This window comes from Dipteris shenzhenensis, chromosome 4 (genome assembly GCF_047967505.1).
Source record: "Dipteris shenzhenensis isolate YYH24624 ecotype China chromosome 4, Dip_SZ_1.0, whole genome shotgun sequence".
In the NCBI taxonomy this organism is placed as follows: Eukaryota; Viridiplantae; Streptophyta; class Polypodiopsida; order Gleicheniales; family Dipteridaceae; genus Dipteris; species Dipteris shenzhenensis.
Window position 1 is genome coordinate 21,694,747 of NC_141599.1, and position 15,469 is coordinate 21,710,215.

General features: G+C 43.7%; 2 protein-coding genes across 2 annotated transcripts; one reads left to right on the top strand and one right to left on the bottom strand.

Moving 5' to 3' along the window:
• Nucleotides 1–10,594: 10,594 nt before the first annotated feature.
• LOC147902591 (uncharacterized) lies at nucleotides 10,595–12,244 on the bottom strand. Its single transcript, XM_087373808.1, has one exon. It carries the CDS (start codon nucleotides 11,949–11,951, stop codon nucleotides 10,794–10,796), a length of 1,158 nt encoding a protein of 385 aa, XP_087229934.1. The 5' UTR covers nucleotides 11,952–12,244; the 3' UTR covers nucleotides 10,595–10,793.
• Nucleotides 12,245–13,498: 1,254 nt separating this feature from the next.
• On the top strand, nucleotides 13,499–15,223 carry LOC147902592 (uncharacterized). The gene is made up of 4 exons (XM_087373395.1): nucleotides 13,499–13,753; nucleotides 13,846–14,107; nucleotides 14,204–14,573; nucleotides 14,651–15,223. Exons 1-4 carry the CDS (start codon nucleotides 13,620–13,622, stop codon nucleotides 15,148–15,150), a joined length of 1,266 nt encoding a protein of 421 aa, XP_087229521.1. The 5' UTR covers nucleotides 13,499–13,619; the 3' UTR covers nucleotides 15,151–15,223.
• The last annotated feature ends 246 nt before the right edge of the window (nucleotides 15,224–15,469 follow it).

Below are 15,469 nucleotides of genomic sequence, written 5' to 3' on the forward strand. Positions count from 1 at the left end.
CTCTCTTTAGGGGATTATGCACATATAAGCCTAGGCTAGCACCTGCAATGGTTGACTCATGCACCTCGAAAGCCACACTTTTGATCCGAAACACTTTGTTGATAGGGATAGGAAAATTTGGTGTTCTAAGGTCACATTTTGCTATGTATCTACTCAAGCATGATTTGAACATATATCTCTCTACATCACAAAAGAAAAGTCCAATTAACTCCAAAAATAGTTATACTCACTTGAGATAAAAACAAAGAACAATTTGACATCTGTACCTTCATGGAAAATACGCATTTTGTAGTCGGGTTATGTAGGCCTTAGCAATGTGTTTCTTGATATAGCAACCTTTGTACCCTAGGTCTATAGCCAATTGAGAAGCTTGCATGGCATTCATTCTAGAGAGATGTGAAGCATCCCTTAATAGTACTATTTGTGATGCATTAAGTTTAGGCACCTAGCCATCATCGGCATGGATTGGCCTAAGGGATGCACCCTTCACTTTTGTATAATCATGTATAGTCTTCTCTCTTAGTTGGTCTGTAGGAGGAAGCTTTCCTATTTTGTATTCCATTCTTGACCATTCATGATTTCTCTCTCTCCATTCATCAATAACTTTTTAAATGAGGTTGAAATCTTTATGCCCCTCCACCATAGGCAATAGTCCATACCGATTTGTCTCAATCATGTTATGCACATCATTAGCTTCATTGAGTTGTATACAATAAATAAGGCATCAACTCTCCTAGTAGAATGTTATCCTCCTTGTCTTTCACATCAAACATAGAAGGAAATATGCAATTTGATGGAGGAGTGACACAAGCCTTGTATGGAGAGTCATAAAAAAGAATTGTCCTTCTAGCATCACATCCAAATGCCTTTGACGTTTTTGCTAAGGGTTTGAACATTGCTTCAACACCAACCTTGTCGGGCCTATTTATCCTTAACTTGCTATAAGTGTAGCATCCTTGCTGAGACCATATCACAAAGAAAGGGAGACTCTCCCTTGCATATTTTTGTAGCTTTCCTACCATCTCAAGGACATTATGCTCCATTACAGTTGACTAGATGCCTGCATTAAACCTTTGTAGCAAGATTTTTAGGAACTCAATGCATCTAGGACGAATAACCATATAACTATTGTGGCCACACATAATAGAAGGGTGTATTGATGACTTGAATAAGCAATGACTCAATATCAAGCCATTTAAGTCTAATATCATAGTCATCTTTAGCATATCCAAAGAAATTGGATGTGGATATAGATCCAGATTGGCCTCGAAGTTGCTAGCTTTTGACTCTTCCAAACTGCCAGGTGCTACATTTTTATACATGTTCGCAACAACAATAAGATTATTTAGACTTGTTCCCAACGTTGAGTCATTATGTTCATCCATGTTCTCTTCTAGAAGTATAGGATTAGTGAGGTTCCTTGCAATTGTCCCCACTTTTGGTGCTATGTTTTGTTGTACACCTCTTGTATCCATCTCATCATTGATTGTCCCCATTTTGGGTGGTATGTTCTCCTCTACATTTGTTGTCTCCATCTCCTTCCATGCATCATTGATCCCTGTGGAAGTTGAGGATAATAGAAATAGTTCCATTCTTTAGAATGTGTTCAACATAGTAAGCACCAATGCATATGAAACCAAGAAAGGATCATAAAGTACAACCATTTTCTATCACCTCTAGAGAGAATGACATTGATGCCATTTTCCTCTTGGGGAATGGCACTAGTTTCATTCTCCCTATAAGGTTATGGAGAATGCCAATAATGCCTTCTCTATATCCTCATTTGGGAGGAGAGAATGGCACTAGTGCCACTTGTTGAAGATACACATCTCAACATCATGTAATATCATATGTGCATAGCACTAACACATAAAGAGTGCTAAAAGGCACTAGGGTTGTGAACCCTAACCCTATCCCTAAAAGGGATGTATATATTCATTCTTTACAAATAATATAGTGTACAGCTAGTCATTTGTGGTGTTCACCTTCTATCTGTGCCCTCTCTTCTCATCTCCACTCTTCTCCCCTATTTTTCGCATATTCATTCATGGTATTAGAGCATCCTTGTCTTCCGCTGAGACATTGTGATCCTTGAGAGAGATTGAGAGTTCTTGAGCATTCATTCTTCCACTTTCATGAGTGTTAGAAGTTTCGTCCATTTTAGAAATGTTCGTTCATTCTTCTTGAGTGATTGCGAGATTATTTCATTTCATTCTTCCATGAGAGAGTGATTTAGAGTGTTGATTCCGTTCATAGTTGAGAGATAGAGAGTGAGAGATAGTTCAGTTTTGAGGGAGAGTTCTGCCAAAGCTATTATTCCTTGAAAGGGGGGGAAAAAAAAGGGGAGAGTGAGAAAGAGATAAGGAGAAACTGAGAGAACATCTTCCTTCCCTTCCAAAGGTCATTGAGAGGGTTAGAGAAACTGAGAGAACATCTAGTGAGCGAGCAACGACTGCCACGAGCCATCTTCTAAGCAGACAACCACTTGACCATTCCTATCGTACAACCAGTGTGCAACTTGTGCAGTAGTCAGCTCCTCCAACGAGCTCCGACAGCGGTTCCCTCGTCCAGCCAGCATGAGGCCTCCATAGTCGGATGCAACCAGCGACCTCATGCCTCTACACCACTAAGAGTCCTCGCCATTCCCAACGCTAACAAGCATGCTTCACATATGAGCCAAGAAAAGCAGTGTCCTGCTCCTCATAGCCTCCCATGATGCCAACTCGCTCGCCAAAGCCACTGACACTGCTCGACTCCTCCGTCTCAACGTCTGACTACCTCCAAGCGCCCAGCCACTTGGCCGCCTCCCATGACCTCCTTTACCAGGCGTTAGCTCCTTGGCCTTGTGCTACATCCTCGACTTCAACCTTAGTGCCACCCAACCATCTACGCAGCCGATGCCTCCTTGCTATCAACCTCCTCTAACTAGAACTTCTACAATGACAACGCTAACAATAGCCAAGCGCTCCTCTGCCTATGCCTCGCCAGACCAACCCAGCGCCTTTGGGCCAAGTTGTAATCGCCACAGTCGAGTGGAGCCTCAGCCTTAGCAGCACCGATGAATGCCATAGCTCATGCTAGCCAATGGACTTCTTCACCACCGACTCCATTGCATAGCGATCCAAAACGACGAGCCACTCCCGACGATCACTCTCAACCCATTGCCATCCTTCTACATCATCGTTCTGTTTTCACAGTACCCGTTCATCAAATTTTTTTGCTCAATCTAAGCCCATGCACAATACATGGACCTGACAAGCATTAACTCAAGTCAGTTAACCATACCTAGTTAACTTGACTAGGGTTAACCTAACCTGGCCACCCATCTTGGGTTGAGTCAAGGTCCAATCAAGTTAACCTAACTTGACCCAACTAGGTTGAGTCAATTGACCTCAGTTAACCTAACCACAGGTTAAGGTCCAATTATTCTAACTTAACCAGATCACTTCCAGTTAGACACAGTTACCTCCTGCCAGGCACATTTTGCACTCTGCATGTGAACACAATTGCACAGTGCCACATCATCACAGTGCATTTTTTACTTTTTGCCCCTCCACCTAGATAAGATTTGGAACCCCATATGTGGAAAATGTTAACTCCTACATGGGTTAACATGTCATGGGGACTTTGAGGTGTCGTCGAAGAAGAGCTCGTCTTCTCCTAACCTTTGTTTGAGGGCTTACACTTCACAATGTTGTCCATGGATGTCACTTCTGGAGCTCCCAAATTGCATCTCAGTAGTTGCTCCACAAGAAAAGAACACAAGAAGGAGAAGGAGGAGAGGGGAGAGTGTGAGCATGGTGAATGGGAGCTAGGCATGGAAGCAACAAGGAGGGAATCAAACATAAGACACTAGAGCTTGGAAGCAAGAGAGCTTGTATTCTCTGCAATGCATAATAAGATCCAAATCCAAATAGTTGTCTTTTATGCATGACCATTGTCCAAACCCTAATTCTCCACTAGCCTCTATTCTCACTCTTTTAGGCCAATATGGGCCAATGGCTTCATTCTTTGCTTGTCCTAATCGAGGGAATAAGTTACATGGCTCATCTAATCAATGACATTACCTGGAACTCATGAGATATTACAAGTGTTTCCAAAATTATAAGCCAAAGGGCATACTATTAACCAAATCGGTTAACAATGACACATTGGCAATAAGGACGATAGTGTGCTGGGGAGTTTTGTCCAATTGGTCAGTAGTTCTTTAATAGCAATCATTACATGAAGCCTCTAGGTAATCAAATAATCACAGGGGTAGCAAGAGGAAGGGTGTAGGTGGTCAAAATGGAAAGTGAAATCAACCTTCTAGTGGTTCAGCTCATATTTTGTTAAGAAGTATTCCTTTCAAGTCTTATGCATAATACTTCCACAAGTATGAATTGAATTCATTGGAGATGTACTCCCCTCCTCCATCTAACCTGAGTGTCTTGACGTGCATTCCAATCCACTTCTCAACCATGTTTTTAAATACTTTGAACTTATCACAACTAAGTCTTTTCCTCAAGGAAGTATATCCACGTCTTCTTCTAATTGTCAACAATAAATGACAGGTAAATGTGAAGAAGCATGAGAACCTTGAAGCTATGGCTACATGGTGCTAATCCTAATCTAGGGTGGATGAACCTTAAATGCACACATGATGATGAAGAGCTAGATTGATTGCATAGACTCAACTTCAATTAGGTTACAAGATTCAGAATTGTACTCATATCTCACTCATATAGAGACTTGTACTCGTATAGAGACTTGAGAGCTTGCATGATTAATTCCCTGAAAGTGACCCCTTTTTATAGGGCGAAGAACATATTGGCATTGCTTACTCATTACGTGGGATAAAGCCTCCGTGACATGTGGTAGCATGCTCTTGTATGACAATTCTACTTACTCCATGGCACCACATTTCTCAATGCTCGCCCTTGTTGCCGTATTCTTAGGCTACTAGAAGGTGGTTGGATGTGAGGATTACAACAAATCATCACCCCCCCTTAGTGCCGACATAGCTGCTTAGGTGATAAGGTGTGATTAGAGATAACAAATCTAGGTCTTCTCATTTGGTGACCTCTTTACAAATTCATTGGCTAAGGTAGTGAAGTCTGTCGGTGTAGCTCTTAGAAGAGTTTTTCATTGATGATCACTTATTTGCTCAATGAAGACTGCACATTGTTGTCTTCTTGGTTATTCTCCTTCTTTATGTCCCCACTTCTTACAATGGTTACACTTTGGCTTGTCTTTCAACTTGCATTAACTTTGGAACTATCCCATCCTTCCACAATGTTACCACTTCTTTGTTGTTCGGTTGAAGATTATTACTTGTTCATAGTTGTTGGTACTTATTATTGTAGTTGCCTTGACTTCCCTTTCTTCTTCAACCGAACAATTATTGTAGTTGCCTTGACTTCCTCCGGATGTGTATTATCACTACTCGAAGAAGATTACTTGTTCATAGTTGTTAGTTCTTGTTGTTGTAGTTGCCTTGACTTTCTTTCTTCTTCGAGTAGTGATAACACACATCCTTTGGATGTAGATTGAGGTAGATTCTTCAAGATTGTTGTTAACGCATTGCATTCTTCGGGCATACTCTTGAGGAGAATTGCAGGTGCATCCTTCCCTCCAACTTTTGCATCTATATCGTCCAATTGGGTCATGATGCTTTTTATGTTGTTTATAAATTGTGCCAAGGATTCACTAAAGTTCATTTGAATCACATAGAACTCAATTTTAAGGTGAATTTCTTGATTTTTTGCTTTAGCTTTAAACATTGTGCTCAATTGATCCCATGCATCTTTTTAGTGTTTCTTGGAGGATCAAGCTCATGCCGAAGTGTAGTCCTATGAGAGATAGTGCTTCTTCGTTTCTCTCTCTTCCCAATCTTCATCATGTACAGTAGGTACATCCTTTTTAATGATTTTCCATGTACTTTGATGCATTAGAAGGTACTTCATTTGTATAGCCTAGTGTGGAAACCTTCCCCATTGAAATTATCAACAAATGAGGTACTTGATACCACTTGCAAAGGTCTTACCAATTAGCTTTGTTTAGCTTCAATGGTGATGTTTAATTGTATACAACGGTGTGGATTTACAAGATGGCGTGATAATCTCCATGAATTCTGGTGCAAGAAGGCTTGGCTTATGACCAAGGTTTTGAAGAAAAAACAACAAAGTGATTTTAGAGGGTGCTTTTGGATGGCACCCACATTTTTAGAGACTATGGTTTTAACCTTAGGGTCAAAAAGCATTCAAAAAACAATGTTGTGGTGGCATGAAGGTCTTGAAACTTCAAGAAAATGAGATGTAAGATGATGAAAACCACAAATAGCTTCACATCGTTTGTCTCTAGTTGTTTGTTTCTCCTTCACATAGTTTGCTATGTACTTCTTCTCTCATAGGTCCACCATGCCCTTCTTACTATAGAAATTTGTGTAGGAAATCAAAGTGATCTCTTCCCAGATTCAATCATAATCATGCTGAATCGAATAAGAGAAAGAACACGGCTGAGATTAAACCCTAAATGAGTGACACATGTACTTGAAGGAAAGAGTACATTGCAATCAATGCAAGAGAAAGTGAGGTTCTGTTATAAATAACAGAATTGTGTCGCGACCCCAACTCTACGAAATGCCATCCAGATCTGGTGGTGGCTCCCATGTCATCTGAGGGTCTAATGTACAAGTTGTCTGGACCTATCCTCGGGCATTTGGGTGCGGGAGCAACACCCTACTTGTTTAACGTGTGTGGAGTTAGAGGTGGTGGCCTGCGCAATCTAGGTGGCTCAACGAACGTTTTAGAAAATGGTGGATCCGTTTACGTGCCCGGGTTGAGCCTTATTGGGCTCCCTGCATTTTTAAAAGGCTTATGTGTGGCTTGAATCTCCAGTCATAGAACCGAGTGTAGGCTTCGGCAACCAGATGTGAGCGTCTGGACTGCGTGGGAACAGGCCATGAGACCCTCTAATCCTCCTCGTCGAGTGAGTGGAGTTGGATGGGATCCTCAAAATTGACTATCTGCTCTCTGTCCTGGCATTGAAGTCCCTACAAGGACTACAAGGACTTCGCCCAATCATCTATATTGCATGATCTCCTCTGACATAGATACCTTTGCCCCATCATATGTCTCTGTCGCCCCTATCCCATCCATTGTCTCAGAGTGTCTCGCATATCTTGAGGCGTCGAGCGCAAAGTAGCATATCGCTGTGTAGATGGCTCTAGGATCTGTAGCTTCAAATCTAAGGGAGGTTTCACACCCGTTCGCTGGACGGGGTGAACCAGACTAGTGATGGGCGCTCGTTTGCTTCGTCACTGGCCATGGAAAAGTAGCTGGCATTTCATACACATCCGGACATGCCTCCTGACATTTGACGGTTGAGAACAAGCCTTCAGCAGACTGTGGCGCTCTCTCCGTTCCCTTTTGGCAGTTGAGCTTCCTCCTTCACTATAGTATGCCGCTCTCCCCATTTCCTGCTCTCCCCATTTCCTTTTGCGACCTCAATCTTGCATGCCTCCCAAGTTCCCAACAAGTCTGTACCGCAGTGCAGCTCAACGAATCTTGTGGCCACTGGGTACCAAATCTCCAACGTTCAAATCGCCTCGTTCAAATCGCCTGTAAAGACATTGAGCGGCTGCTTCCAAGTCTATGTTGTTCCTCCATCATACTACTATACAACTTTATCTTGAATCATCGGGTGGCTCTGATACTGCTTCCCTGAGAGGTGGGCACTCTGGCTGGAGCTGGTGATTCAAGTTCCAGAGCTGCGGCTCCTGCAATCCGCCCTCTTCCCTGTGTACAGCAAAATGTACAGGAAGTCATGCATTATTGTGAATAATACAGGCATTCCTTGTTCCTGCTAGAGGCATTTTGTCAACGCTATCCATGACTTCGCTGTAGGGCTTACTTCTGCAGGATTGCTTTTGATCATTTCTTGAAAGATTCGGTTTAATAATGGTAGGCGATCAGAACAGTTTTGTAGACCTAGATAATTGCGGTAGTATTGTTATTTAAAGCAGTCTCCCAAGTGATGGAGGCTACAGTGGTACTCTTATTGGATTTTTAACTGTGGTTTTTTATGTTTCTACCATCATTTTACTTCGTTTGTGTGTGCAAATTTTCTGTGGATGAACACAATTGTTGATCTGGGACTGGTTTGATAGTACTATTAGTGTTGGAGTGGAGTGTTTCCTACTGTCATAAACACCATGGCTACTGAAGACAATTGGCTAAAAACTATAAGTCATCAAATTTTGTCCATTATGGCTCGACATGAAATGCATTCAAAACTGTCTATATTATTGGACACTTGGGAACACATAGGCTCTGTTGCCTTTCCCAAAAATGAGAACGCTTTAGACACAATTGAAGAACAATTTACACATGCATCCATTTTGATCTTCAAGCTCCGACAACATCATGACTTTCATTGTCCTCATCATCATCCACTTCTTCATCTCCCTCAGCAAACATGCCATTCACATTTCGTCTGAGAAACTCTCGGTACATAGACCGTGTGAGATTATTGCATCGCTCAGCACCTGAGCCAATAGGGTGGCATGAAGAACTGCAACCACCATCGATAGCACCATCCCAACCACTTTGACCCCTTTCCAATATGTCATTTGGATCTTCGGTCATAACAGCCTGAACTTCATTAAGAGTGCATGATGCCTGCATTTGTGTCTCGAACTCATTACAGCCAGCATGTAAGTCTTGTTCGGCTTCACGCACCCAATCAGACAAAAAAGAGTCCTCGTGCACAATGCACATGTTATGTAGAACCAAGCATGTGGCTACCATGTCTGGGACATTCTTCAAGTCAATGTCACAACTTTTTAGTAATATTCGGAACCTGGCTTTTAGCATTCCAAAAGCTCTCTCCATTGGCATGCGTGAACTAGATTGGATGAAATTCCAATGACTCTTGCACCAACTTAGACCATCCTTCCCACCTTTGAACGGAGGCAACATATAGGGCCTTGCCGGATATGCACAGTCACCCAACAAGCAATACTTTCCAAGCCCATTGGATTGGTATCTACGACCAAGGCTGCTACGAGTAAACAAGACTGAATCATGAATTGCACCAGCCCAACCAACATCATAGTCCCAGACACGACAATCTGCCATCACGGTCATCTGCAAGAGTATTGAATGGAATCCCTTGCGGTTATAGTAATCCGCATGATATATCTGAGGAGCTATGATTGGGATATGTGATCCATCCACTGCACCAACCACATATGGAATCCCTCGAAGAGCCTCGAATGCCTGTGCTATCTTAGCCATTCCTCTCTCGCTAGGCCACTTGATATACAAGTCATGAAGTCCGGACTGTTTTATTGCACTGTAGAAGAGGTTCACAATCATGCATGCTGTGCTTGTTGCGCAACCGTATAAGTCACCTATGATCTCTAGACTTGCACCTGTAGCCAATCTATGCAATGCTATGCATACACGCTTCTCGAGGGAGATAGCACTACGCATGCAAGTGCTTTGTCGACCCATAACAGGAGCTACTTTAGAGCATATGAAAAGAAATGTTTCCTTGTTTACACGCATGCGCCTTTTGAACATTGCATTTGAATAAGAACCAAATAAGCACCTCTCCATAAAATTTTGTGGCCATGCATATGCCCAACAAGCTCGATTCAAATGCCGCTGTCGACGACTTAGTAACCTTCGCGATTGCATTGTTTTAACACTATTATGTTGCTGTAGCAACCACACCATTATCAAGTCCTCCAATTCGTGGTTGTCGGTGGCTGGTAGAGGTTCCATCAATTGAGCTATGAGCAGCACGCAAAGACAAGCACATAATATGGCCTCCTCTTTCGTCATGTCCATGCTTGCTGTAAGTGGCATGAAAATATTATTAGTTCTGTCCGAAAATTCTTGCTTTAGGGGGGAAAAAATTAACAATGTAGACAGATAAGCAATTAGAGATTTGCATCAATACCACATAGATGTACAACCAAACTTATGAGTAATCTTGAGGTACATTAGCACCTTTGTGTGCTACAAGCATCACGAAATATGTGATAGCTCTTGTGTGCTGCAATCAGCCTCTCCTCTACATACACTAGTGGCTGTTATGCTCCATGTACTGCTGTACTCCAGCCCTCTGCTTAGTCTACCCAAATGGCAGCCTGAAGACTAGACATGTGGCAGCCCAAATGGCAGCCTGAAGACTTCCCATGTGCATGCCGAAATGGCAGCCGGAAGACTTCCCATGTGGTAGCCCAAATGGCAGCCTGATGTGGCAGCATGAAGACTTATTACATGCCCAACTGGCAACCTGAAGACTTCCCATGTGGCAGCCTTGTACTCTGGATGTTTCACTACATTGCTTCACTACATTTCTACTAACATTAAGCCCCTTTGCACTCCTCATTCGGGTGCTTACAGGTGGGGCATTGACCCTATCTTTTGAGGTTCTTACTGCAAGAAAGTAAATGTTTACAATGACAACAATTCAAATTAGAGGAAAGCAAATTCATATTGCATGAAATATAAGCTTACAGTGACAACACACGAGCAACGAGAGAAATAGCTTTCAAACTGTAGGAAACCATACTCTTGTTAAACGAAAATAGAAGATCACATTGAGAACACATCTGGAACAATAGAACTGTATCCTGACACATAGATGGAACTAGATGTCCAAATGACAGCTGAAATATATAAAATGCAGTCCCAAACTTGAACATAGCTTCATTTGTCCAAATGAGAGAAATAGATGGAACTAGATGTCCAAAAAGCAACATAACTAAATAAAATGCAGTCCCAAACTTGAACATAGCTTCATTTGTTGGACATATGATCTATAAATCGAACCAAAGCAGCCCCTAGAGTCTCCATGATATCAAGCCTTTGGGCCTCAGCAGCTTCCCTACGTGCATCTGCTTCATCCCTTTTCAGACAAGATTGATGTACTTGTGACAAAATACCACGTCCACTCTCGTTGACCTGTGCAATAAATTCTTCCATCTGAGAATCTTTCTTTCCACCACGACTCAATGAGGTAGACATTGGTTTGTTGGAAACAGATGCACACATAGGGCTGGTTTCTTTGGGACTCTCATGAATGGCTTCTGATTCGTCTAGTACCACTGTCTCCCCAGTAGCCGAGGCATGGCTGTATACGCGAACATGTGCACGATCGTGCATATACTCATCCACTATGTCATACCACTTACATGTTCGCTTCACATCATTTCCTGATATGGAATTGTGTAGCTTATCTGCTTTGTACTGATCATATACTCGACCCCATTTCTTGCGGCAAGCTTCAGAGTCTTTGTCAAAATCTGAATAGGCTGAAGCTAGCTTATTGGCAATTTTGGACCATAGATCTGTTCCCTGCTTTTGCGGTTTATTGAACTCTTCATTCTTTCCACCACGCTCATGGATCAAGCTTACAACCCAAAAGTCTTTCCACATTGTCGCTCTTCCTCCCTCTCCCTCGCATTCATCTTCCAAGGCTTGGGTATCTAGACACTTCTTTTTGGCTCTACCTCTCTTTTGGACTGCTACCTTGGCTGAACTTGTATCTGCTTCCGATTCAAGCTTCCCTCGTCCGGTTTCTTCAATTGTCTTGCCTTGGCATGCTTCTTGCCCAACGGGCTTTGCATAAGGAGCTTCCAATGCTCGTGGCCTTCCTCTCTTCACACCCTTTTTACCCCCTTTAGTAGGGGTAACATATTTTTTACCTTGAGATCCCACAGATAGAACGGAAGGTGCAAAGGTAGATGGCTGAGACATGACAGGTGGCATCCGAAAGAACATTGGTGACGAAGATGGGAAGATGGCTGGAAATTTTGGAGAACCAAACATCTGCGATTGGTTATACATAACCATCGAAGGAGGTCCTGACAATTGTGAATCTGTTACTTCAGAGCTTTGGAGGTCTTCAAGGGCATCCTCATAGTTGGGATCAATAAGCAGGCGTTGCATTGCCATCCTGAAAAAAAAAACTATTTTAAAATTGTAACTGGTGTTCTACTCAACAAGAGAAGACGGATTGAATGCAAAAGGTGTGAACAGAAGCTACACCATACACTCAATCTCCATTTTTTGGGCTACGCATGACGAAGCAAATAAGTGATTTCCCAATGCATTAATCCTACCTGCCTGTCATCTCAGTGTAAATGGAAAAGTACCGTCTATTGAGGAGTTTGAAGAGGTCAAGAGATAGGATGAATAGCCCTGGCGTACATTGACAATCTTTAGCAATGTACCTATCCTAGAATGAGGCAGCGTTGCTCAAAAGACTTGCAATATAATCCTTCACGCGATCACAGGGCTGATGTATTGAGAACCCGAAACCAAATTTTAGAGTAGCATGTCAATCGCAAAAACGTCCATTACTTTTGAGCTCGCAAAAACGACTCTTTTGACAAAAATCTGGAGGGAATGGGCAAACGCTCGGAAGAAGACAGAGGTTTTAGAGGGAAGATAGAGGGAAAATTTTGGAATGAGCATGAGAGACGGAATGTACCTGTTCTTCCATGCTACTGGAATGCCGGGACTCCAAACTTGCGAATTGCAATTCTGAGAAATGGTGAAGAACGCAACAAAGGACGCCAGAGAAAAGAAACGGTGAAAGACTGCTGCCAAAACCATGTGCAATTGCCTATATTCCAGGAAGACATACATTTCTATTGGAAGCCAGCAGCTACGCCAAGAGTTGGGCGAGGGGAAGACGCCGCCCAGGATTCCACTGCTTTCGTCCGTGACTCAGCTTGCCACCTAGGAAATGAAACGATGCCTGTTCGCCTCGTTGTGAAAGCACATACCAACCGGCGCGCTTTTTCATTGGATGGAGCCAAAATTGGGTGAAGACGTCCGGATGGGTGTGTAACATGCCTAACCCACATGTAGCACGCCTATGTATCTCGACCCAGTGCCATCACCTGTGTCTGAACGTGGTATAGCCACTCCTCCGAATCCTCTAGACCGCCGTCCTCCTCGTCGAGTGAGCGGAGTTGGATGGGATCCTCAAAATCGACTGTCTGCTCTCTGTCCTGGCATTGAAGTCCCCTACAAGGACTTCTCGCCCAGTCGTCTGTATGGCATGATCTCCTCTGACATAGATACATTTGCCCCATCATATGTCTCTGTCGCCCCTATCCCATCCATTGCCTCAGAGTGTCTCGCATATCTTAGCATATCGCTGTGTAGATGGCTCTAGGATCTGTGGCTTGAAATCTAACCCACATGTAGCACGCCTCGACCCAGTGCCATCACCTGTGTCTGAACGTGGTCTAGCCACTCCTCCGAATCCTCTAGACCGTCCTGCTCTGCGTGTCCCTCTCTTGTGCCTCGGTATCCCTCTACTCTTGGCAAGCTGGCGAGTCTGAGTCTGCGGAAAGAAAATCATCTCTCAGTCCCCTATCACCTCCTCCAGGCGACCGCTATGGGACCACTTTACCATCGATGTAAAGCCAGCTGCCCTAGCGAAAAGTCGTGAAGTGTGTGTGAGACTAAGGAAAAAGCAATGCTTTACAAAATATTTTTAAAACTCTGCTAGCCTTCCCGCCCACCCCGAAAATACACACACACACACAGCAGAAGCCGAAGAGCTGAAGAGAAGCGCAGCAGTAGCAGCAGCGGTGTTTCGTCGAAGAGATGCCGAATAGGATGGGGGAGTGCGTGCCCAATGAGCGCCTCATTCGAAAGAAGGGCCTTTGGACCCACGACATCGACGACTTCAAAAAGCTCTGGCCCTTCGACGATGATAGGGTTTTGTCGGTTTCCTCCACGTAGGCTCTCTCTGCATGCCTCTGTGTGTTAAGCATGTCAAATCTTTTTCTCAACTGTCCGACTGAGGGGCGTGCATACATGCTTGCTGCAGATCAGACTGCTACGAAGAGAGCGTTCTGTACGACAATCAGCAGACACTCACAGGAGCGAAGATACTGGCATTGCGTTCAAGCGGTGGACGTGCATCTGCTTTTGCATTGTCCCCTCCTGTTAAACGGTCTGCACTTGCGGACGCCGATGCTGCACTGCAAGGCTTTACCAGTGAAATTGGGCAGCTTGAGCAGCCATGGGATGGGTCTCATGTGGTCGCATTGGCGTCTGCTGGTCATGCTTTAAAGTCACACGACAGGAATGTGAGAGAGCCTGCCTGCAAACAAACAATTTTTTTGTTACTCTCTTTGCTCTTTCTTTGGTCGTTCTGAACGTATTGGGGGGGCTGTTTCTCGCAGGTGCGTATTAACGCTGAGGTCTTTGTAGGCCCGTATGTTCCTGAAAGAACATGGAAGAAGGGAGTTCACGTGCTTGCCCGGAATCTGGAGCCGGCCTGGCCCAAAGTCTCCCTGCAAAAACAAACTTCCCCTTTTGTGAAGACGAAAAAGGACCACTCCAAGCTCACGCCTGCCAAGCCAACAGCATCTAGTCAAAGGATCATTGAACCAGATCTTCTCTTTGCAGTCGTCACGGTTGGGGCTGACTGCTATGGTGATGTTTGGCCTCACCGTCGCATAGAACCTCACAGTAAACAATGGTGGTATGTACCGACATGTCACATGCCAGATCCAGAGTCTGATCAGTTGGTGTATTGTCTCTGCTATCCAGGTAAATAATCTTCCCTATGAGTAACTACTATTCTTTGAGTGATCGTATGTCCCACATTTCCCTGCATATGACTCTAGGTCCGGTTGAGGACGATGAGATGGATACAAAATATGGAGTGGTGGACAGCAAGAAGGCATCGCTTCTGCTAGCAAATTTGAATCAGTCAGTTGTAGTTCCTGATAGAATGTCGGTCAGTGTTGGGGATGTCATCGGAGCCAATGATTATGTGCTAAAATTCCGAGCCAGTACCACGTGTGGCAGCTCTGGTGGACCTGTTGCATCGTTGAATGAACCACTGAAATTGTACGGTATCCATGTTCGTGGGAACTTTGATTATCGATTGTCGTCAGACATGGAAAGCAACTATAACCTAGCCACTTGTGTCAACCACCCGTTGTGGGTACTGAATTATGTGAAGACCACATTGCCGGTTCTGTCACATGTCAGAGAGTGGCCAGGTGCCTACATGCTTGACACTTTGCTGGAGTATTTGAATCACCATGAGACAGTCATTCGAGATAATGACATGTGGCATGTTGTGGAGAATTTCAAGAGCTGTCATGCGGTGGATGCATAGGCATTTTTGTGGAAGTGTGAACACTTACGAAATCAACGCCCCTCTTCATAATGGGCTGTTATTTTGACTTGTAGCTATGCTTTTTTTGTGTGCTTACGACGACTGATCAGTGGGTGTGTGCATGCCTTTAAAAATCAGTGCCTCCCTCTACTATATTCACTTGTTTCTGCTCGAAAGTCTCTATATTGAGGTATGCAAATGCCCAAAGATGAGGTAAGAAGGGAACTCTGTAATGTTGCTGTTTAATACCGTTTTTGATATTATCTCTGTGACCCTCCAAATGAGCCAATATGGAGTTAAAAATAAACTGGCATGAAGA